General features: G+C 30.7%; 2 protein-coding genes across 3 annotated transcripts; one reads left to right on the top strand and one right to left on the bottom strand.

Moving 5' to 3' along the window:
• The first annotated feature begins 1,739 nt into the window (after nucleotides 1-1,739).
• On the top strand, nucleotides 1,740-12,041 carry LOC130826904 (50S ribosomal protein L21, mitochondrial-like). Of its 2 annotated transcripts, XR_009047145.1 has the most exons (6): nucleotides 1,740-2,365; nucleotides 2,445-2,525; nucleotides 7,645-7,746; nucleotides 10,088-10,162; nucleotides 10,257-11,013; nucleotides 11,828-12,041. XR_009047145.1 is itself a non-coding variant. In XM_057692537.1 (5 exons), the coding sequence occupies exons 1-5, from the start codon at nucleotides 1,907-1,909 to the stop codon at nucleotides 10,374-10,376; spliced, it is 837 nt and encodes a 278-aa protein (XP_057548520.1). In that variant the 5' UTR covers nucleotides 1,740-1,906; the 3' UTR covers nucleotides 10,377-12,041. The 2 variants fall into 2 exon arrangements, 1 of the variants encoding a protein (XP_057548520.1); XM_057692537.1 differs by having other exon boundaries at nucleotides 10,257-12,041.
• Nucleotides 12,042-18,266: 6,225 nt separating this feature from the next.
• On the bottom strand, nucleotides 18,267-22,615 carry LOC130827123 (zinc finger protein WIP3-like). The gene is made up of 2 exons (XM_057692745.1): nucleotides 21,814-22,615; nucleotides 18,267-19,250 (listed from the first exon to the last, which is right to left on the bottom strand). Exons 1-2 carry the CDS (start codon nucleotides 22,474-22,476, stop codon nucleotides 18,813-18,815), a joined length of 1,101 nt encoding a protein of 366 aa, XP_057548728.1. The 5' UTR covers nucleotides 22,477-22,615; the 3' UTR covers nucleotides 18,267-18,812.
• Nucleotides 22,616-23,288: the final 673 nt, after the last annotated feature.

Here is a 23,288-nt window from a genome sequence, read left to right as displayed (position 1 = left end):
ATCCATCTCCTAACCTCTACACTCTCTTCCCAACATCAACCACTCACTACCACTCCATCTCTTTTGTTTCATGGTTAGAATACGTTAATGTAATGTCACGACCTTATTGTTAGGTCTATGTGACTATCTATAGAGATGGTAAATTTGTTCCACAAACCAATACAAATCGTATTTAGTGCACTTTAATAGCAAATGAGTTTTCTTAAAAGAAGATACATCTTGTGGAAATTGGTAGTATTATCCATCCCTTTTGAATGACCTTTTTCCTTTCGAATCTTAATATGGAGTATTATATCCGACAAGTCAACCTTTGTTAGGCTCCAAGATCTTAACCTCATTAGGTGAAGTCACATTCAAATAGTATTAGTCATAAGGTTGTTCTAATTCCATTTATGACACTCCAACCTTGTCGGAGTTGACAATGACTACATATACGAAGATTGGATATAGACCCCCACAAATCAACACAAGCTTGTTATAAGAGACTTTGTCATCATTTATGAGCACCTTGAAAACTTCCTAAAAGATCAATTATCATAAGACTATTTTACACTAAGCACAATTAGTTATAAAATTCTTAACAAATGAGTTTCAATGAATATATGATGGATCTTGTTGGTGTATATAGGTTATACATTAGAATTCTTATCCGTACTAATACAATAGCCCCATTCTAAAATATAAAATTGCAATATCCACGTCTTACTAAACCATTGCTAATAACCTAAAAATTCTTAACATTTCTTAACAATATTTTCATAACACATTCAAGGAAGTGTTAAGAATGAAAATATATGTTGTAATATTGTACTCTTTTCTTTAACTAAGTTTTTATATTTACAAATTACAATGTATGGTTCAATTAATTTATTTCAGAAGACAATCAAAGTGTTAAGAATGAAAAGCATTTAATCTTACACACATAAATGAATGCCTACGATCTATTATAAGTACGCAAATTCATGTAGCATTAAATGCACAACTGAGTAAAAATTTTATCTCTCTTACTTATTTATTCATTTTACTTTCTCTCCGTTCTCTCTAAATCTTAATAAAAATATGACTATATAGTGTTTGAAGAATTTTTACAATGTTCACAGTTTTATCCTTTTGGTTGAATCTGGATTAAAAGTCGGAAACTTGATTAGTTTGAGCAAAAAATTGGTCCCAACATAATAAGTCTAAAGTTGAACAAAATTTTGTTTAAACCACAAAAATCAAACTAAATCGTTGTTTTAATATTTAGTCAAGTTTACGGTCTAAACGGTATGTAAAACAAATAAGCAATTTTAACAAAAAGAATAAAAGAATGAGCTTCGGGTAAACTTAATTATAAAAATAAGCGTCAACATGTCCGAGCTTAAGGTCAGGTTAGTTCGTGGTTACTAACAGCGAACAAAAAAATTGGTCAAAAAAAGTCAAAATTAGTTGTTCATAGTTATTAATTGCGAACCAAAAGGAGACAATGTCATACTGTTTGAAGAGACGGAAAAATGGAAATTATGTTTTGTTAGCAGTTAATAATAGTGAACAAACAGGTTTTTATTTCTTTTTTGTTCCTTCTAATGTTATGGTATTTTCTCTCTTTTGTTCGCAGTTATCAACTATAAATCAACTACTTTGACTTTTTTTGACCAATTTTTTTTATTTCTGTTAATAACTGCGAACAAATGTGCTTATTTTTATAATTAACTTTACCGGAAGCTCATTTTCTTAATTTTGCTTATTTATTTCGAATTTTCTCTATTTACACCGTATAATAACACTTGCAAATCCGAAAATGGCCTTTGATTGGGGAGTTTTGTATGCTGTATCAAGTATCATTACTCGTCGTATAAAGTCTAAACCCTAAAACCAGTTTCTATCGTATTTTTCCCAGCAAAAACCTCAGACATTTACTCCATTGATGACTTCAACAATGGCGTCTAGACGATATCTCACCACTTTAACCCGCCAAACATCTCTGTTCTTCTCTAAATCCCATTTCAAATCCCTAGTTCCTCACCACCTTCCATCTCTCCAACGACTTCTTCACATTCCCTCTTCTCAATCTCATTCTCGTAATTTCTCTTCCCGCAGTCAAAACCCTAAAACCCTCAAACTTATCGAAAATGATGACAATGATCACTCGGAAGATGATGATCACGACGATGATGATGAAGAATTTGAAGAAGAGGAGGAAGACTATTCAAGTCAAGATGAAGGAGAAATCGTCTCAAATGAACCATCAAATCTTGCTGAAAGATCGTATTTTTCCAAAGATAAAATTGATGAAGCTGCTCATATTGGTTATCAAGTAATCGGGCCTCTTCAACCCAGTGATCGGGTCTTTAAGCACTATGAGTCCGTTTTTGCTGTTATTCAGGTTTGCTAAAATGCTCTCATTTATTTGAATTTAGGGTTTATCTGGGGATTTGATTTAATTTGATTTGTTTGGGGTGTAGGTTGGCTCGCATCAGTTTAAGGTGAGTAATGGAGATTGCCTTTATGTGGAGAAGCTCAAGTACTGCGAGGTTAATGATAAGGTAAATTTGATTATCAAATATCATGTGTAGTGATTGATTATCTGAGAAATGTTTGATATATCTTGGAAATTTGTGTTGTTATGCCTTTATTTATCTGTTGTTTACCTTTGGGAATGATTGTTGCTTGCTGGCAGCTGTTATAAGTTTATAACTGGCAGCATTGTGATCTCTCCTATTTCAAACTGGATTAGGAATTGATTTTTGTTAGATATTCCCTCCTCATTTCCATTTGTCTTTAAAAAAGATTCATTTATTTATTGGCTACAAATAGACCAGACCATGATTCCTCCTTAGGAAACTAGATTAGTGGATTTAGGTTAACTGAAATGTTTGGGATATAAAGACTACCATTCACTTGGCAACGAGGGTGAGTGAGTACTGGGTTGTAAAAGAGCTTATGTGGTAATCCTTATTATCGAGCCAAGTTACAAATTATGTATATGAAACCAATCTAGGGCATATATATTGAGCTTCCTCCAGTTTTGTGATTGTGTTGAACTATGCTAATGACATGTGATTCCCTCTCACTTGTATGTCTTGTCCCTAAAAATTTGCTTCATGTATAATTTATCTTGGAAAATTTTCAATGGAAGCTCTAAATTTTAACATCTTCTCAATCATAGCAAAAAATTAGTGGTAGTGTTGGCTTTATAATAGCCTTTGTGACTATATGATATGAATTAAATAAGAAGAATAGGAGAAAAGTATTATTAATAAAAATATATATTGTACTTAAATATATATATATATATATATATATATATATATATATATATATATATACATATATACATATACATATATACATATATACATATATATACGTATATACATATATACATATATACATATATATATATATATATATATATATATATATATATATATATATATGGAAAAATTACCTTGAATAATCCAACCTTTTACCAATTTTCTTACAATAATCCCAACTTTTGATTAACCATAAATAATTTCAACTATTGACTGATTTACCTAAAAATATTATTCATTAAAAAATTACATGTTTTAATAGATTAACTCACAAAAAAAGATAAAATAAAATAAAAATTACGAAAATATTAATATGACCAAGAAGCACAATTCTATGTATGGTTGGTCAATAGTGGTTGCAGTATTCATATGACCAATAGTTCATCTTCTTTTATCTATTTAGATAATTTTGTAAAAATCCCAATAACGATGGGTAATGGAGCAATTGTCCAATAAGTGGGTAAATGGACTATTGCCATAGAAACTAATAAAGGATGAAGAGAACTAGAAAAAAATCTACTCACTATTTCTTAGATGATGAAGAATGGATATTTAGTGCACTTTGAGGTAATGATTGCAAGATCTTTGATTCTTCTAATAAGGAAATTGCTAATGTGCAAATATGAAGCAAAAGTTTACCACTGAAATGGACATATGCTTACAAAGCGGAAAGTAATGAGATGTATTAGTTATAGCATCGAAGATTGGGTCATAGCAATAGTCATTCTATTTATATGTTATCTAATACCAAGCTTGTCAAAGATATTCGATTTTCATATGAGTGTAAAAATTTATGTGGAACATGCCAACTTGAGAAGATGCACAAGTCTCCATTTCCTAAAGATGGAGTTTGGAAAGCAACTAGAAAATGAGAACATGTACACATAGATGTGTGTGGACCAATGAAGACACTTTCAATGGATAAGGTTAAGTATTTTATCCTTTTTGTTAATGATTTTACAAGAATGACTTGGGTGTACTTTGTGAAAGAAAAGTCACAACTCACAAGTCTTCTCTATCCTTCTTAAATTGAAGAATCTTGTGAAGAATCAAAGTAAGTGTTCGCTTAAAACCATTAGAAGCAATAATGGCACAAAATATACTTCCACCGGTTTCAGCAAATTTTGCCAAGATGAAGGCATTGAACATCAACTCACATTTATAAATACACCAGAATAAAATTGTGTTTCTATAAGGAAAAATAGGATAGTAATGGAAATGGTTAGATGTTTGCTCAAAGAGAAAGGACTTCTAAAGAAGTTATGGGCATAAGTTGTATACACTGCAGTTTGTATTCAAAAGCGTGGAATGATGAAGGCTATCAAATGCATGACACCTTTAGAAGCATGGTTTAGGTATAAGCTATCAATAAAGTATCTCCGTTTGTTTGGAAGTATTTGTTATATCCATATTCAAAATCGGCGGAGCAAGCTGGATGCTAAAGCCAAAAAAAGGAATATCTATAGGCTATAGTTTTCAATAAAAAGGTAATAAAATTCTCAGAAAATTGTCATAAGTCGAGATGTTACTTTTAACGAAAATGTATCGCGGATTTGGGATCAAAGAAAGAAGGAAAGCGACACTTCAATATTCCAATAATAACCAAATCTACGCAAAATGAAATAGAAGTTCACTCACCTCATATCATACACCATTAAATTCACCTTGAACACCATCCACTACCCAGATTTCATTAGATACTCCAAATGTCACGGGTCCTAGAGGAAAGAAGCCAATTACAAAATTGTATGCAAGATTCCCAAAAATTGATGAAACTGAAGACTCAAAATCTTGTCATGTGGCAATCATTGAACCCACTTATTATATTGAATCAGTTCAATCCTCAAAATGGAGGGCTGCGATGACAGAAGAAATCTAAATGATTGAAAAGAATGAAACATAGGTACTTGTTAAAAAGCCTCCACTTGAAAAACCCATTGGAGTCAAGTGGATTTAAGATTGAATTCAATCCAGTGGTAGTGTTTTGAAGTTTAAAGCAAGACTTGTTGTGTAGAGAGCTATTCTCTCAACAGTTTGGCATTGATTACAATGAGACATTTGTACCTGTTTCGAGACATGACTCAATTCGAGCTATTTTAGCTCTAGTTGCCTCCAAAGGATGGAAAGTACATTAGATGGACGTTAAATCAACATTTCTCAATGGATATTTAAATAAAGAAATATATGTTCAACAACGTTTTGAAATATAAAGAAAGACATGTTGTGTAGAACTATTCTCTCAACAATATGGCATTTATTGCAATGAGACATTTGCACTATTTCAAAACATGACACAATTCGAGCTATTTTAGCTCTAGTTGCCTCACAAGGATGGAAAGGAGATCATATGGATGTTAAATCAACATTTCTTAATGGGTATTTGAATGAAGATATATATGTTCAACAACTACTCAATTTTGAAGCAAGAAAAGTCCTAAAACTATAAAAAGGCCTTGTATGATCTTAATCAGTCACCAAGAGCTTGTTATAGCAGAATTAATGATTATTTCAAACATGAAGGGTTTGAGAAAAGTCTCAGCAAGCATACTCTTTATGTGAAGAAATATCTAAATAGAGACATTCTAATCCTTTCATTATATGTAGATGATTGATCATCACTAGCAATAATCAGGAATAAGTATTATATTTCAAGAAGAAAATGATGCAAGAGTTTGAAACGACCGATCTCTGATTTCTTAATTATTTCCTCGGCATGAAAGTTGATCAAAGCATTGATGGAATCTTCATTTGCCAGATACGCTGAAGATTTGTTAAAAAATACATGTAGGAGAATTGTAACCCTGTGACAACTCCACTCCAAGTTAATGAGAAGTTGTTCAAGGATGATGGGATAATAAAGCTGATGAATAAAATCAATAAAAACATGATTGGATTTGGAAGTTTACTCTATCTTACTGCAACTAGACTTAATATTATGTTGATATTATATTTGTAGGAAGTTATCTCTCAAGATTCATGCAAAATCTAAGTCAGCTTGACTTTGGAGCAGCCCTAAGGCTCTTAAGATATGTGAAAGGAACTACTAGCTTTGGAATTCATTTTAAGACCTCTACTAGTCCAAGAGTAGTTGGTTATATAGATAGTGATTGGGTAGATTCTTAAGACGATATGAAAAACACCTCAGGTTATACATTCACACTAGGATATGGTGTGTTTTCCTGGTTATCACAAAAATAAGAAGCTGTAAATCAAGCAATTTGGCTAAGGAAAATTATGAATGATATTGATTAAGAGATTATTGCCCCTGAACTTTTGCTTTTCAATTCTCATTGATGTAGTATATATAACCTTAAATTGTAAAAGCATAGTAATAACATTTTAGCATATATATATATATATATATATATATATATATATGTATATATATATATATATATATATATATATATATATATATATATATATATATATTTATATATATATAAGTATAATATATATTTTTATTAATAATACTTTTCTCCTATTTTTCCATATTTAATTTATATCATATAGTCACAAAGGTTACTATAAAGCCAACGAGGTAGCCCCTGGAATTTTACTTCTTACTGAACTAAAATAGTAATTACTCTTGCCAAGGAATAGTGGTGTACGACCTTGATCTCTTTCTTTTTGTTTTCCTTCTTGATATGCTTTAAAATGGCTACTGACTGGGCTCTGATGTACTTCATCTTTTATAATCAAACTAGATTTTTACTCTATCAAATGCCCTTGCTCAGTTTCATCAATTAAAAATGTGAATTTCTGTGTAGTTTCATTCGCTTTAGGCCTTTGCTTGTACGTGAGAAAATTTGGAATCTTATCGTCTTTCTTATTCTGAACTGAAATTACAACAAACTATTCCCACGACGCTTAGCTCTTGCTTCTAGCAGATAACGAATGTAAGCTACATGTCTTTTTAAAGGGCTTTTTTGTTTAAACACACTTATGTCCTTACTTTGCTTTTAGGCTCTAGCTCTAATATGCTCTTGATGGGCTTCAAAATTGCTGGACTATGACCTGCTCCTCCTGATATGTTCACGAAATTTGAATCCAAGAGAGAAACAACACTAGTAACTTCTCTAAACCTTGCACGTTCGTGTATATCCTGTTTTGGGTGACATCGGCTTGAAAGATGAAAAAAATAGAAAGAGCAACCATTGCAATAAACTTGTTTTATTGACTAACGTTGAAAAAAAGTTCATGGTTACCATTGAGAATTTTCCATTTTTTATTGTCGAATGAAACCATGGCTGTTTTAGTTTCGTGTTACATGTTTCCTTAAGATAGTTTCTGCTTCTATCGAGTTGTTTCTCACATATTGGTTGTTCATGATTTTAATGCTGTGCAGCTGACCCTAAATAAGGTCTTGCTGGCTGGTTCAACAACTCAAACCATGATAGGGAGGCCTATATTGCCAGATGTGGCAGTTCATGCTGTTGTGGAGGAGCATGTAAGACAGAACTGTTTGTTGAATTTAAGAATGATTATGGGTTATTGTTGGTTTACAATCTTTGATCATTTGAATCTTTTTGTCCTAATAAAAGGCGGCTTAAGCTTTACGTAACCAAGTTTTCTCAAAACTCTTCATGTCAAATGTTTGTTATGTTAGCCATTTATTAGTCAAAAACCAATTAATAAGCTACTCATAGTAGCTTTTTTTTTTTTTTATAATATGAAAACCCTTTTTCCAAATATATTTTTGATTGTTTGACCAACTACAAAGCAAAATTTAAAAGCCAACCAAAAAGCTATGTACCAAACAACAAACACACCCATATGTGTTATTATGGTGGACAATGCGCTTCATAAGCTTCTAGAAAGATGTGAAAGTATGTTTGGTGGATAAAGTGACTAACGGCTGTTTTCTTGCACCTAAAAAACTTTGTTAAATTTTATGCCTGTCTATTATTTTAACATTTGCCTAAACTTACTAGAGACCACTAGAGATGGACATGGGTTGGATCCAACTAGATCCGGATTTTGGTGGACCCATAACTAGACTAGACTCATATTTGCTGGATCTGACGGGTTTAGGGTCCTAAACGAGTCATGATTCAACTAATCATATTTAAACTTTTTTTATTTTTATATATTAAAGGTTTTATTAATATTAAAATGAGTTTATACGTTGTTTTTAAGTCTAAATTGATTCTAATTAAATTTAGATTTAAGTTTACAATGAATTCAAAATTAATTTTGGCTGTGGGTTTGGATCTTAAATGGCTCTTTAGAGAGGGTATGGGTTGTTTTTGGGTCCAAAGACATTAGACCAAGACTTAAACCCAGATCTGTTTTTTTGGATCTGGACTTAGAACCTAATCTGTTGTGTTCAATGATCCAGACCCAAAACATAGGGACGGGTCGTTCAATAGGGACTTGAACCCTTGACCATCCCTAGGCCACTACTTCAAACAAATTGGGTCATGGTAAAAGAGGAAAGCCTTAAACCTGTTTAGTGGACACTAATTCAAGTTTTTATTTTAATTTTTGGAATGGAAGTTTTGGCTTATTCACTGATATATACTGAATTGGGAGAGTCCAATACAATAAGTTTGTGCCTTCATTCACATAGCCACATCTCATCACAGTATTCTGTGTTTGACTAATTTACTAGCCTATGCTAATCTCATTAGTTTCACGATTAAAGGCACATAATTTATGCTAGACACAGATTCTAGAACATTTTCTACCATTGAAGTATGCTGACCATGCTTGTTAATACCATTTAAACTATCAATGATTGCCTTAGCACCACCTTCGAACATTGCATTCTTCCATCGTTGCCTGATTAGCAACTCCACTGCTGCCTTCACCAACATTACATCCATCAAGTCATGGTTCCAGTTCTTGAATAGAGTTGTGACAAACAGCACGTGGTCACTCCATTACTGTTGATGCAGGGAATTCCCAAGCCTACCTTACCTGCATCCTTTCACACTGCCGCATCAAAGTTTACCTTCCTTAATGACTCCATCTAGTGGTGCAGATGATTTGGTTAAAACTCTTAGTCTTCTCTTCAGTGGAAGCATGAGCTTTATGATATGCAGCTAATCGATCAAGACTCTTATCAATGCTTAAGTCTGGGCCTTCAGGATAGGCAGAGGTTTTGGAATTCAAATTATTTCAAGCCTTCCATATTTTCTATGCAAGCATAGCAAATTCCCCCGCCTTTGATTTCTGTATATTTTTGAGAAATCATGCCAGCCATTCCATAATATAGGAGGTCTTCAAGTATAGGCACACCTCCCTGGAAATTTTGTGTCTAAAAGCAGCCTCTGAAGGCATGGTCTATATCTCCTGGAAGACATCTTTTACAGTTTATGTCCTCAATCTGTCGCTTATTCTTCATATTAGAGTGATGCAGGACAGTATTACAACACGTATGCCACAAGAATTTAAAGCCAATCACTTAGGGTCATGACCCAAAGAATTAGACGCTGGGCCATCCATGTTCAAATTTAATATGCATCTTTTATTCTGAAAATGTTCTCTTTGCTACAAATCCAGTGTAACTCCTTACTCATCCTTCTGAAGTCTGCTACTGTTGAGCACGTTTTTACTCCTGTCCAAGTCAATCGGGATTAAAATGTCTTCAAGAATGCCTTCTCTCTAACATATATTGAATTTTTGCCTGGTTAGATTATGAATTTTTTGTTACTGTTTGTAATTAGAGTTGTGAGCAGCTATTAAATTCTGGTAAATGTTTATGCCATTAAAAGCTGGAACTTCTTTGAGTTTCTGTAGTAATAGATTATATTGTTATATAATATGAGTCCTGTTTTTATTTTCAGGCTTTAGATGCAAAAGTGATTATCTTTAAAAAGAAGAGGAGAAAGAACTACCGAAGGACCAAAGGTCACCGACAGGTAATGCAGATTTTGACCCCTGTGAAATTACATTTCCTTACCTTGCGCCTCAAAAGGTAATCTGCCAGTTGCTGACATATAAATGGAATTGCAGGAGCTCACTCGGTTGAGAATAACTGACATTCAAGGAATTGAGAAACCAGAAACACCATCTGTCGGGAAGACATCAAAAACACCTGCTAATAAAGAAGAAAAGGCAGCAGTAGCTGCATAGACGCATCGTGTATTCAATGTGACGATTGGTCTGGTATGTTAATGGTTCAAGGGTTTTCTTATGAACTAACATGACATTTTCATGTCATATTCACTGACTTTATGTTATCTTGAGGGTAATACATTGGGGTAATGGCAATGTTGTTGTCTACCGAGTTTATTTTACACAAGTCGTATAAGCAGAAGATTCTGGGTCTTGACCAATTACCTGTCAGGAGAATAGGATTAGATTATATTGAATTTTGTAGGTGTATAATATGCTCAATGCTAAACCATTGAAATGATTTGTCAATTGTTCTCCGATTGAAGGGAAGGTGCTAGAATTTTGCAGAGATTAGCTCATTGCATATCTGTTTGCCTATGCCTAATTTGTTCATAAATCATTTTTCCTCAAATGTAAGAATTACATAAAAGGATGGTTTTAGCCTCTGAATACCAGTGAGTAATTCCTTTCAATTATGAAACTTTTGTCTTAAATCTTTTTTTTTTGATGGGTTTTCTCTTAAATCTTAATAACACTTGGGGGTGTTTGATATGCAATTTTGGAGTGTTGGAAACAGATTGGAAAAACAGGGTCTGGGGAGGGCAGGAAGACGGCAACCCATACCTATAAAGGAGGATGCGACAAAGACTCAAAGGTAACCACTACCCTTTAAATACCAACGGAAACAAATTACTATTTGTGAAGTATAGTGTTCATAGTCTTTTCTCTCTCTCTCTCCTGGTCCAAAGTTTTAGCAGCCCCAACCTCCATGACCATCAACCCTATCCAATAAACCAGCAGCACTATCACCACACTCTATCACGCTCCACCATCAAATATCCGCACAGTCGATTGCCAAACTCAGTTGAGAACAACATACCTTTACATCTCGTTGTGTTTAGCTACGATGACCGATTCCCTTACTTATCTCTAACCAATCAAGTTACAAAACTAATCCTTTTTATTTCCATTTCCCCATTTTTGTGACTTCATTCCCTTTCCATTCCACTCTTTATACCAAACACCTCTCAAATATGTTAGCAATCTAGTCGGTACATCTTATTATTAATTCAAAAGGAGTAATTAAATGTATTATCAGTTATTAATCCGGTATTTCCATCAAAATGTCTTTACTATTTAGTTAGTGCATCTTGTTAGGACTTAATTTCATAGTTCTTGTATGAAAGTAAGACTTTTTTGACATCAATTGTGATACAATTGATTGTGCATACTTTTGAAAATGTAACTTGCTCTAGATCATCAATTATAAAGAAATAAAATTATGTAACACTTTTTTTTTTGAATAAGTTTTCTACATTTGTGATCAAGGAAAATAATACCATTAAAAAGCGATAGCATAAATTGTTTGATCAAGTAACATATTTTTTATTTATTCTAATGGGTGTTAGATTTTGCAATAGGCATAATAAAGTTAGACAATCATCATCTCAAGCTATTGTTATATGCAGTGTGTCTGATTTCTTTGAAGTGGGAGTTGCTGGAGCCTCCATTACTTTTTGACCTTTTCATCTCTTCGGGTGCCTTCCTTTTTCACAAAAGTATTTTATCCCCTTCCTCTCATTTTACACTTGATGTAAAATTAAAGGTGTTCAAAACAAACATGATAATATGATATTTATCTAACTTATAATCGAACCTGATTTGATTCGACTTTAAAATGTATTTACAATTATGTTAAAATCGAAGTGGAGACAATATCAGATTTTGAATTGACAAGAAATACCTGACTTGAATCGATCTGATAAACTGAATGAATACGTCTATGCAAAATATATGAAATTTAGTGGAAAGAATTGAATTGAAGAATGAGATAAAAAACAAATAGAGGATATAAATAAAAGGTTAAGATGGAGAGAGACTATAAGTTAGTGCATGAGATTAAAAGGAGAAGAGTGGGATCATAGTCTAAAAAGAAAAGGGTATAAAATTAATGGGGACAAATTAAAATGAAAAGTGGTACAAAATGAAAGGAATAGAGAGTGTATAAATAAATCTACTTTCTCTGTACCTTTAATTTACATAGATTTATAATTTAAAAAATTGTCCTGAAAAAAAATGGGAAATTTCACATGGTAGTATCGAACTTTCATGAATCGCCAGTGGTAACACTTTTGTAAGATTTTTCCACATGGTAGCATCCAGTTTATGCCTTATCTAACTGTTGTAGCATTTTTCGTTAAATTCTTGTTAGTTTTCGTTAAATTCACCATTTTGATGTTTTTACCCTTATTAAGTGTTGGTTGTTTTTATAATTTGCCCTAAACATTTAAGAGTGTTGATGAATTAAACGTTAAAATGGTGAACTAAACATTTGAGAGCATAAAAATGATTTAGGACAAATTATAAAGACGAGAACCAACATTTAATAAGGGTAGAAACGTCAAAATAGTGAATTATGCGGAAATTGACAAGAATTTAACGGAAAATGCTACGGCCATTAGATAAGGTATAAACTAGATGGTATCATGTGGAAAAATCTTACAAAAGTGCTACCACTAGCGTTTCATGAAAGTTCGATGCTACCATGTGGAGTTTCCTTTAAAAAATTTTAAATAATTCAATCTTTGCGTACTTTTGTTGCAAATGGACCTTTGTTGCAAATAACCAGTTACAACCGGTAAATCCCTTTTGCTTTTAATTAACTTATTCAAACATCTTTTACTTTTCTAATTAATAAATCTATTTGACCGTCATTAAAGTCCCCATCTACTTCTTCCACTTCATTTCTAATTTCTCACAAGCCTCGGAATCTTTCTTCGCCCTTTGTAACTTTGCTTCCATGCTCACATGTCACATATCTGGAAATTGAACCAATTCTCTGAGAAGAGGAATTGGAGTTCATACTTTTTAAAATTATTAAAATTTTCACTAAATTAAAGATATGAAAGTTTATTTTTACTCTCTTCAAAATTTTAGGGTTGAATTTGACATTACTCCATGGAAGCAAGCTTATAAAAAAGGAGGAGGATTACCAGTTGATCGTAGCGACTAGTAATAACTTAGAATAGCCGGTTTGTTTTTTTGAGGGTCTATTCGCAACAAAATGAAGGCAAAGATTGAGTTATTTAAAATTTTTCAGAAGTTGGAATTATTCACAGGTAATGGGCAATAGATTGGATTATTTAGGATAATTTTTCCTTTATAATTTCAAATATCTCACTTATTTTGCATCATATTTTTAATATGAAATTGGTTATCACATTGTTTTTTTTAATTCCATCCACACATTTAAACGCTCTTTTAACAATTCAATCTCACTTCGTTTAATATCATAGTTATTTCACTTAAGGACACAATGTTACAACTTCATATTGACCTAAAAATTTATTCTCTTTGTTTCTTAATGATCATCCATGAGGCAAAAATAGGCAAAAATGAGACAAAGTTTGGACGAATCTTATATTGTAGTGAGAATTTTAAATATCAAAAATATAAATATAACTAATAATGAATTCCTAATATTTTTCTCGTTAGCTATTCTTGAACCACATACTTTTAATGCCTCAAATTGAGTCAAATTATGACAAAAGAATGATTCTTATTCTATCAAGATATTAGAAACGTTTGATGATAGAAATAAAAGAAAGATAGCAAGGTAATAATAATGATAGAAAGTTGACGAGAACGGGAGAGAAAAGGAAAGTTTTGAAAACTTTCTTAAAAATGAAGAGATTATTTAATAAATCCAAAATCAACAAGAATTATGATTTGAAGAAAAATGAATTGAGGACAAATTTGTAATTTTGTGAACTATCAAGGACATATAAGTAAAACATACTTTCGTATATATTCCAATATGAACAAACAAATTAACACTGTTCATATAGTAATGTGGATAAACTTTTGATTACGAAGGTGGTACCTCATTTCTTTTAAATACTGATTAATTTTATAAGCAAACACTAAGATTTATGTTTAGGGAATTTCTGATTAGGGTTTTTCTATTTTTCATACATTCAATCAATGAGTAGGCCTACTATATATACAAGTTTAACCACTAAACTAATTATGGAAGAATAGTAAAAATGGCTAACAATCAGCCTAGAATAATTTTGTTGCCTAAGATAAAAGATCTTCTAAAATATTCTATGATATTCATATATTCAGTTTCCTACACTCCCCCTCAAGTTGAGTCATAGGGTCTTCAATGCCTAACTTGCATAGAGCTTCTTCAAATGCTTCGGCTGTAACAGCTTTTGTGAGGATATCTGCAAGTTGATCTTTAGATCGGACCAGAGGGAGGCTGATGATCTGATTTTCAAGTTTCTCTTTGATAAAGTGTCGATCGACCTCAACATGTTTTGTTCGATCATGTTGTACTGGATTATTGGAAATGTTGACAGATGCCTGGTTATCACAAATCAATTTGCATGCTCCTCTAGGTGGAAAGCCTAGTTCACATAGGAGTTTTCTGAGCCATAGGATTTCTGTTATCCCTTTAGCTATTCCTCTGAACTCTGCTTCAGCACTTGATAAAGCCACTACATTTTGTTTTTTGCTTCTCCAAGTGACCAAGTTCCCTCCTACCAGAGTGAAGTAACCAGATGTAGACTTTCTGCTATCTTTGTCTCCTGCCCAGTCTGCATCAGTATAAGCCATGAGATTCAGGTGACCATTATTTCTAAACAATACTCTTCTATGGTCCCTTGATTTTGTTTGACTGAACTTGCTTTCGAACTCAGATCGAAGATCTGAAGTTCGTCATGACCACTCGCCAAAAGAACAGAAATCCCATTCCATAAGTCATGCAGTTGTGTAATCAAGGAATTGGTTTATAAGTTCTGATTCGATGTTTGATATGATCCAGGACAAAACTATTGAGTCTTGTTGCTTCCATTTCTGATAATTTGTATCATTTGATGAAGGAGGGGTTTCGATGATGTGCTTGAGACGCCCTCTTCCTTCAAGTGCAATTTTCATTAGACGACACCATTTAGAGTAATTCTGGTAATTCAATTTTTCAGTGACCCTCAGATCTGAGGTTGATTGTTCATTGGCTGTATTGAGTTTTTGCATTTTTTGAAACAGTTGGAACATTTGTTCCAATTGTTCCATGTTCATCAATTGCTGGTTTGATGTTGATTCTAATTCAGACATATTTGGGGTTTGTGTTTAGTTTGGGGTTTGTGTTCAGTAGGTAAATGATGATAGCCAACAGTGTCGCCGGTCCCCGGAAAACACCTTATGGCTCTGATACCATGATTAATTTTATAAGCAAACACTAAGATTTATGTTTAGGGAATTTCTGATTAGGGTTTTTCTATTTTTCATACATTCAATCAATGAGTAGGCCTCCTATATATACAAGTTTAACCACTAAACTAATTATGGAAGAATAGTAAAAATGACTAACAATCAGCCTAGAATAATTTTGTTGCCTAAGATAAAAGATCTTCTAAAATATTCTATGATATTCATATATTCAGTTTCCTACAAATACAATCCCATCAGAACAGAGGAGAACGAACCATAGGGAAGTATCTAGGAATCCTAAGTTGATACTACTATTATTCTAGGTTAATACCCCCTAAGTTAATAGTAGTTATAGTTAATCAAAAGTTGATATTTTGTAGAAAAATTATCAAAAATAATTTATACTATTATTTACAATACTTTTTTCCAATATTAAATTTAATAACAAGAAATCCATTGAATTCGTATTTTATAACTTAACATATATATATATATATATATATATATATATATATATATATATATATATATATATATATATATATATATTTAGTTGAAAGAAATCCATTGAATTGGTAATTTATAGCTGGTTTTCAATATAAAAATGACACGTTCTTAAACGAAACTTTCTATAATTTGTCATTCATAAAAGTATTATTTGTGTTGTTATTTCGTTGTAATTCAATATAAAGTCATACAAGCTTAAGATACGACAATAATATAATTATAGTTTTTCCTAATAGATTAACAATATATTAATATAACTAAATTAAGAGACATATACAGATATTAAAAATAAATAATAATTCTACAAAAATTATTATATTCCATTAATTCACTATGAAAAAGATTCTAGAGAAACCATTCATCGCCACTTTAGAGTCTCAAGGTCGCAAGGATAACGCGTCCAAGTTTTAGTATTCTGCCACTTTCAAGCCAAAGAATTTACTTTCCAACACGAGTTAGAAAAAATATGCCGGTTTTATTGTTGGTATTTTGATATTAAACGATAGTAATGTGTATAATACAATTAGTGTTCTTTTTGTGAGAGACTGTCTCTTAAAGAGACGACCTTAAAATAAGAAGTTTATATTTTTATTTTTCTTTTTAATTTGTATTAATTGGGCTATTTAGCCCATACATCTAATGCGTTTCTCGCAGAGACCGTCTCCCACAACAACTTGTGTATATAATATAGGGTAAATTTTCATTAGTTGTACATTATTATTACTATGTTGATGAAACTTTAATCATAAAAAATAAATTTTTTCATAATTTTTCCATTAGCATTAAATATTACCTCTCCAAACAATAATATACTAGAATGAATTTTGTAAAAAAATTAAGATTATTAAATTAGAGTATTTATAAACATTAAACTTATCACTAGATTTTCCAAAAAAAATATGCTAACTCTACTTTACTATTCCCATCCCCACCATATAACACCAACAATCACGGACAGGGAGAGTAATCCACATAGATCACATACAACTTAATCCTAACCATTTTAATTTATTAAACTTTTGTAATGATTATTTGCGTGCTTAATTTTGCATACTAGTGCTTTGAATCTCTAATTTTCCGATATTGAGTATTAATTCCAATCAAGAGCACACTTACTTTACTAGTTTATGCTTTTTAATCTATTATATTATTAGATAGTGTCCGTGCGATACACGGTTTTATTAATTTTCTGACATAAAAAGTATTACAACTATATTAATACATTTTAAAATCAAATTTAACACAAAAATATGTAAAATTATTTTATGAAAGTTTTTTTTTAAAAAAATAATTTTTTCATGAAAAATATAATTGACTTACATAAAAATAGTCACAACTTGAATCATATTAGAATTAAACATTACATTTAAGTAACCAATTGTATAAATAACAAAAAATCATAATAAAAGTATATTATGTTTTAACCATCTCAAAATATCCAATACACTAAATAATACTCATTTAATAAATAAATTTAAAAAGATTTTATAAATAATTGAAAAAAAGAAATAATACATAATTATATATGGTTTTCTAATACATTAAATGATGTGAGTAATGAAGTCAAAGACAAAAATAAAATAGTCATAAACACAATGACATCATCATTGAGCGTTGGAGGGAAAATTTTTGTTGAGGTTGTGATACCTAAACAATTTTAAATAGTGATTATATCAATAGTGTTTTGTTTTGATAATAGTTATAGATTTTAGTCTATCATCATACGTTAATAAAGATAATGTAACCTTCTTGTATCTAAGTTTTGAGGGTAAGAGCAAATAATTATAGCTCTAATTGGAATACATGAGAAATGACACTTTTAATTCTAATTACTATTTACAGCATAGGATTCTTAATAGGAGATTATTAAATATATATAACGTTGGAATTATTTAATATTCTCTTCAATTCACATGAATTGTCCCGTTTAGTTTTTACACTCTATGTAATGCGTCAATTTAATTCTAGATATTTTAATTTTGCATAATTAATATTATAAAAATTAATGCTAATAAAATTTGCATTGAGATGAATAAAAAAAGATCTCAATGAATATATTTTGACATCTAAATTAAAAATAAATACAAATTAAGAATGATCGTTAAAAAGTATCAGAAAATCAAATGAGACAATTGCTCAGAATTGAAGGGAGTATTAAATACAGAACTAAATTAAAGCATATTAGTATCACTAAAAAAAAGGGAGAATATTAATTAAATTGCAACATAAGAAACATAATCAACTTTCCAACACACTATCATTGAAGTACAAGAAATTAAGCAAACCACAAATCAAAGTTACACCAACATACAAGTAACAACTTGTGCATTATCTAGGGTTAAAACAAACTAATGATGAAGCTAATAAATTTCCTCCATTAAAAATCATTCATTTTGGGAAGAAGAAAATTCTTTAGCTTCATCAATTTGTATTAATCCCTAACTCAATTTATTATCCAACAACCTAAGAAAACAAGTAACTCAATTAAACTCCTAAACAAGTAGTGAACTAAATAAATAACTACTTGTTGCTTATCACATAGATTAATTAACTCGTGCTCCCAAACAAACCTCTCCTAACTCTTGAGGAGTTTTTTGTTTTAGAGCACAAATCTCGATAAGCTTGCAAACCAAACATTATAAGCGTTAAAAATAAAGCTTTCTAACATGGAATGATTCATAATGATTCATCCATGGAGTAATTTTATGTTAATTTTTCTTGTTCGCTGACTAGCTAGTCGTCATCAGAGGAGCCAGTAGTACTCGTGATGCATTCTTTCTCCTCCTCGAATCCTTCGAGGGAAGGATGAGGGGAATGTCCTTTACCAAAAGACCTAATATGGTCTTTGAGAGATCTCTTGTGCTTGAAATCGGAACCACAAGTACAATACCAAAGTTTGCCACAATTCTTTTCATGAGTCCTCCAATCCCCTTTAACCGCAAAAGCTTTGCTACATTTCCTACACATGAATCCTTTGGTGCCATGCTTCCTCTTAAAATGTGTTTGGAGTGTCCTAAAATCCTTTAATGGTTTTGCTCTTGGATGGTTGATATTGTTTTTGCACCCTTGTGCACAACAATAACATGGTAGCCTTAGCATTGCTGCTGGTTGTGTTCCTCTTAGAGATTCTGGTCCCTTTCTATATTCTGATCCATGTCCCCACATATGCATCTAAACCAAAACATAAAAAATGTTAGCCTGTCACAATTCGTCACATAAATACTCTATGGGCCCACTCGTGACACAGATAATACGCGTTGACTTGTGTACACAGTTAATGAGGTGTATTCCTTCTCAAAATCATATGGCATTAGAAAAATTACCCACCAATTATTATATTTAAGTGCTACAACCCACTTTTCTAGTGACGTGGAACTTCCTCACATGTAAAGTATTTTAAAAAATAAACTAATATTAATGAAAACTAAAATATTTATCGTAGATTGGTTATTCAAATCTAAATGTAATGGTAAGTGTAATATTGATGTTGAAGTATAAATAATGCATTGTAGGACACAGATTATATTATAAGACAATCTTTAGCTTATTGTCCTATAATTAATTGTATGGTAATCCTAATAAATTTAATATTAAAATTAATAGAAGTATATTACATGTAAAATAAAATAGTAATGTTGCAATATTCTTTAGCTTGGCTAAACAAAATTACAACATGTTAATCAAATGAGTACTAAGTTTTTAGGTAAGCTTATAATCAAGCTAGGAGGATTACATCAAGATTTTGGTACTAATTGTTTTTTTAAGAAATACTTCTTCTGTTCTAAAATACTTGTGAAATTACGGTTATTTGACATTATTCATCGTTTAAGATTATTTTATATATTGCAGTTAATGTGTAAGAAAAAATATATACAAGTGAGATCTTGTTTGAATTGTCTAATCACATAATTTCATAATATTAAATTCTTATAATTTTTAGATGTCCATAGTTCAATTTATAAATGATCAAAATAACACATTAGATCGCGTAAAAAATCCAATGTCGAATTATAATGAAACGAACGAAGTAAAACAATATTATGATAAAAATGTCGCAATGAACATTCATGTATATCAAGAAAATAATCTTTTTAATTTGTATAATTTTGGCTTAATTAATACTCTATTTTATTTAAATTTTCCTCTTGAAAATATGAAAATAATATTCTTAGATATAATACGACTTTTTACGATAGATACTAAATTTAAATCTCGATATCTCTTCTATAGTCTTACCCAAACCACAGTCTACCAATAAAAATATATATATATATATATATATATATATATATATATATATATATATATATTTTGGATTACATAAGTTAGTAAGAGGAGTGTGAAAATTTTGCATTAAAGTTGAAACTGTAATAATATTTAGTTATCCATGCTTTTCTATTTGCATGATTAATTTTACCACCATATAATCAATTAAAAATGTAAAAGAATTTTGCACCAAAAAAAAGGACTTTAACTACACCTAACCTTATTATTTAAAAGTAAAGTAATTGTATCAAAATTAATTTCAACTTAAGATAACCCGAAACCTAACTAATGTGTGGAAACATTCACACTCTTGCTTTATTAATTTTGTCTTATTCCCCTTATTAAGTCATGTTGTTCAATATTGACCCAAATATGATTGCAACACCAATACATGTTTCAAAATAAAATCATATAATTCTTTAAAAATTATTAGAAAACATAGGGTTCCATTTTAATTAAGTTCATATATATGTTTTTAAAATTTTAAAAGAAACAAAATCAAGTCTATTGTCTATATCTGTATTTCGTTTCACTCTATGCAATATATATTTTGTTTCATATTATGCAATATACAAAAAATGTATTGGACTACCACAAATTTAGAGGTACTTTATTTTCTTCCAAAACTAGTTATTACATGATATAATGAAATTTAATAATTTCCTATCACATTTCATATTCAAATTAATTAAGTGAAGTGTTTATAATGGTACAATAATTATTTGATGAAAAGAACATGAATTTTTTGACGGAAAATTAAATTATGATTACATATCTATGTAGTACTCTATTTTATTGCATAAAAAGAGAAATTTAAATATGAGGTTTCATGGATATATAAAAAGTGGAAAAGTATGTCTATTGGGATCTATTTAGATTTATCTCAATGTATAGAATGAAGTTTAATGTATGTTTTTTATATATTGTTTATAAAATACATTCATTGATATTAAGACTTGAATTATCATTGAAAACTTAAAAAAAATTAATGTAACCAACAAAATGAAACGAAAAGAATATGTATCCACATTTCAAAAAAAGTAGTATGTCAATATAAGGGTATAATATATCTTCATCATCATACCCAATATATCTCGCTCATGGAAAATATGATTAAGGTTTGAAGATAGATGGAAGATAGCAACCCATACCTAGAGGTGTTCAAAACAATTCTGATGACCTGTATTTCCCCGACCGTGAAACTGAACCCCACTTAACCCGACTTCAAAGTGAATTTAAAATAATGTAAAAATCAATGTAAATGCAAGATCCGATTTTAAACCGACTAGAAACATATGTCTAAAAATTGACCCGATGATTTGAATGAACACCTCCAACATATCCAAACCTAAGATGCGGCCAAAAAGTCTTTTGGTTCGAGAAAGACCCCTGATGAAAGAGGATAACCCATACATAAAAGAGCATAATATATAATCATAAATAACAATGAAATGTTTAATAAACTAACCTGCATGTTGTTGTAGCGATTGAAAGTTTTGCTACAAATGGAGCAAGCAAATTGCATGGGTCCAATAAGAATTTGTGCTGGTGTTGGGATCCAAAACCTACTTTCTAAGCTTAATGATGATGAATAATGTTGATGATTCATCCTAATCTTTTCTTTATGATCATCATTAATCATCATCATCATACTATCATCATCTTTTTCTTTTTCCTTCTCTAATTTCAAATCACATTTCTTGCCCTCCACCCTACTATGATCATCATTATTAGTAGACAAATTATCTTTATAATTATAATTTGTACTAATAATATTATTATTAGGTAACCCAATGTGCAAAGTAAAATTCTCCACTTCATGATCACTAATTATCTCTTCATTCTTGTAAATTCCATGTTTGTCCTCTTTTTCCTTTATTGCCTTAGCTTCACAAAGCCTACTTAAGAGGGGTAAAGTTGTCTCTTCTTCATGATCTTGAGCTTGTTTGTAATATAGAGGTAATTTCATCATGATCATCATGGGGTTTTTGAGCTTATTGTGATGATCATAAGCTTTTTGATGGATTATGGAAGAAGATGAGATGATTGGTGATGATGATGGAGAATCTAAGGGTGGAGAAAGCTTTAGCCATTCAATGAAATTTGGAGCTTGATCAATGCACAAATCCATGTTATTTTTACATGGTAAATTAAGCTAAGCTCCTTAGCTTATTCTTTATTCTCAACCCCTAAGTAGGTATATATTGGAGGAGATAATTTATGGTACCTTTTTTTAATGGGAAAAGTGATTTTTTTAAAAAAAATCTTAAATGATGTCACTAATTATCTATGCCAATAAGAGGTTTCTTTTTCATATTTTGGGTATATAAGTTTGAAATTTTTTTCTTTGTTAGTTTTTTCCTCAAATTTTTCTACCTTGGAGAGGGGGAGAGATTTAGTGGTGGGGTTGAGGAAAATGACAAACAAAATCAAGTCTTTGGTTGATAAAGAGAATCCTAGAACATGCTGACCTTAGGCAATGTAAAATCTAATTATCTATTTTTGCTTGTTGGCCAATAATCTATACATAGATAATATGTATACACAATGGTAATGATTTATTGAAAAGTATTCTAACATTTATACATAATTGTCAAATATTTTGAAATAAACAGATATATCATCCTTTTTAAAATAATGTTTACATATCAATATCACAGACAATTTTAGGATATGTGGGATGTCTAATCGCACAAGGCCCTCAAAATCAAAGAGTTTTATATAAAAGTTTTTTACACATTGTATAAAATAGGTATAGTAGGTTGTTAGACTTTACTTACCATATAAATCAAAAAGTTATAGGATCAAATCTTATCGATAATATTTTTTCTCTTCTTTCTTTTTTCTCTTTTTGATGTAACTCTTAAACTTTCAAATATATTCTTCTATATCATTTAATTTTCAGTCATTCGTTAAAAATAAATAACCAACGACTAAATTTAT

Source organism: Amaranthus tricolor, chromosome 11 (genome assembly GCF_026212465.1).
Source record: "Amaranthus tricolor cultivar Red isolate AtriRed21 chromosome 11, ASM2621246v1, whole genome shotgun sequence".
Taxonomy (NCBI): Eukaryota; Viridiplantae; Streptophyta; class Magnoliopsida; order Caryophyllales; family Amaranthaceae; genus Amaranthus; species Amaranthus tricolor.
The sequence above is the reverse complement of the archived record's forward strand: the minus strand, read 5'-3'. Positions and strand labels throughout refer to the sequence as shown.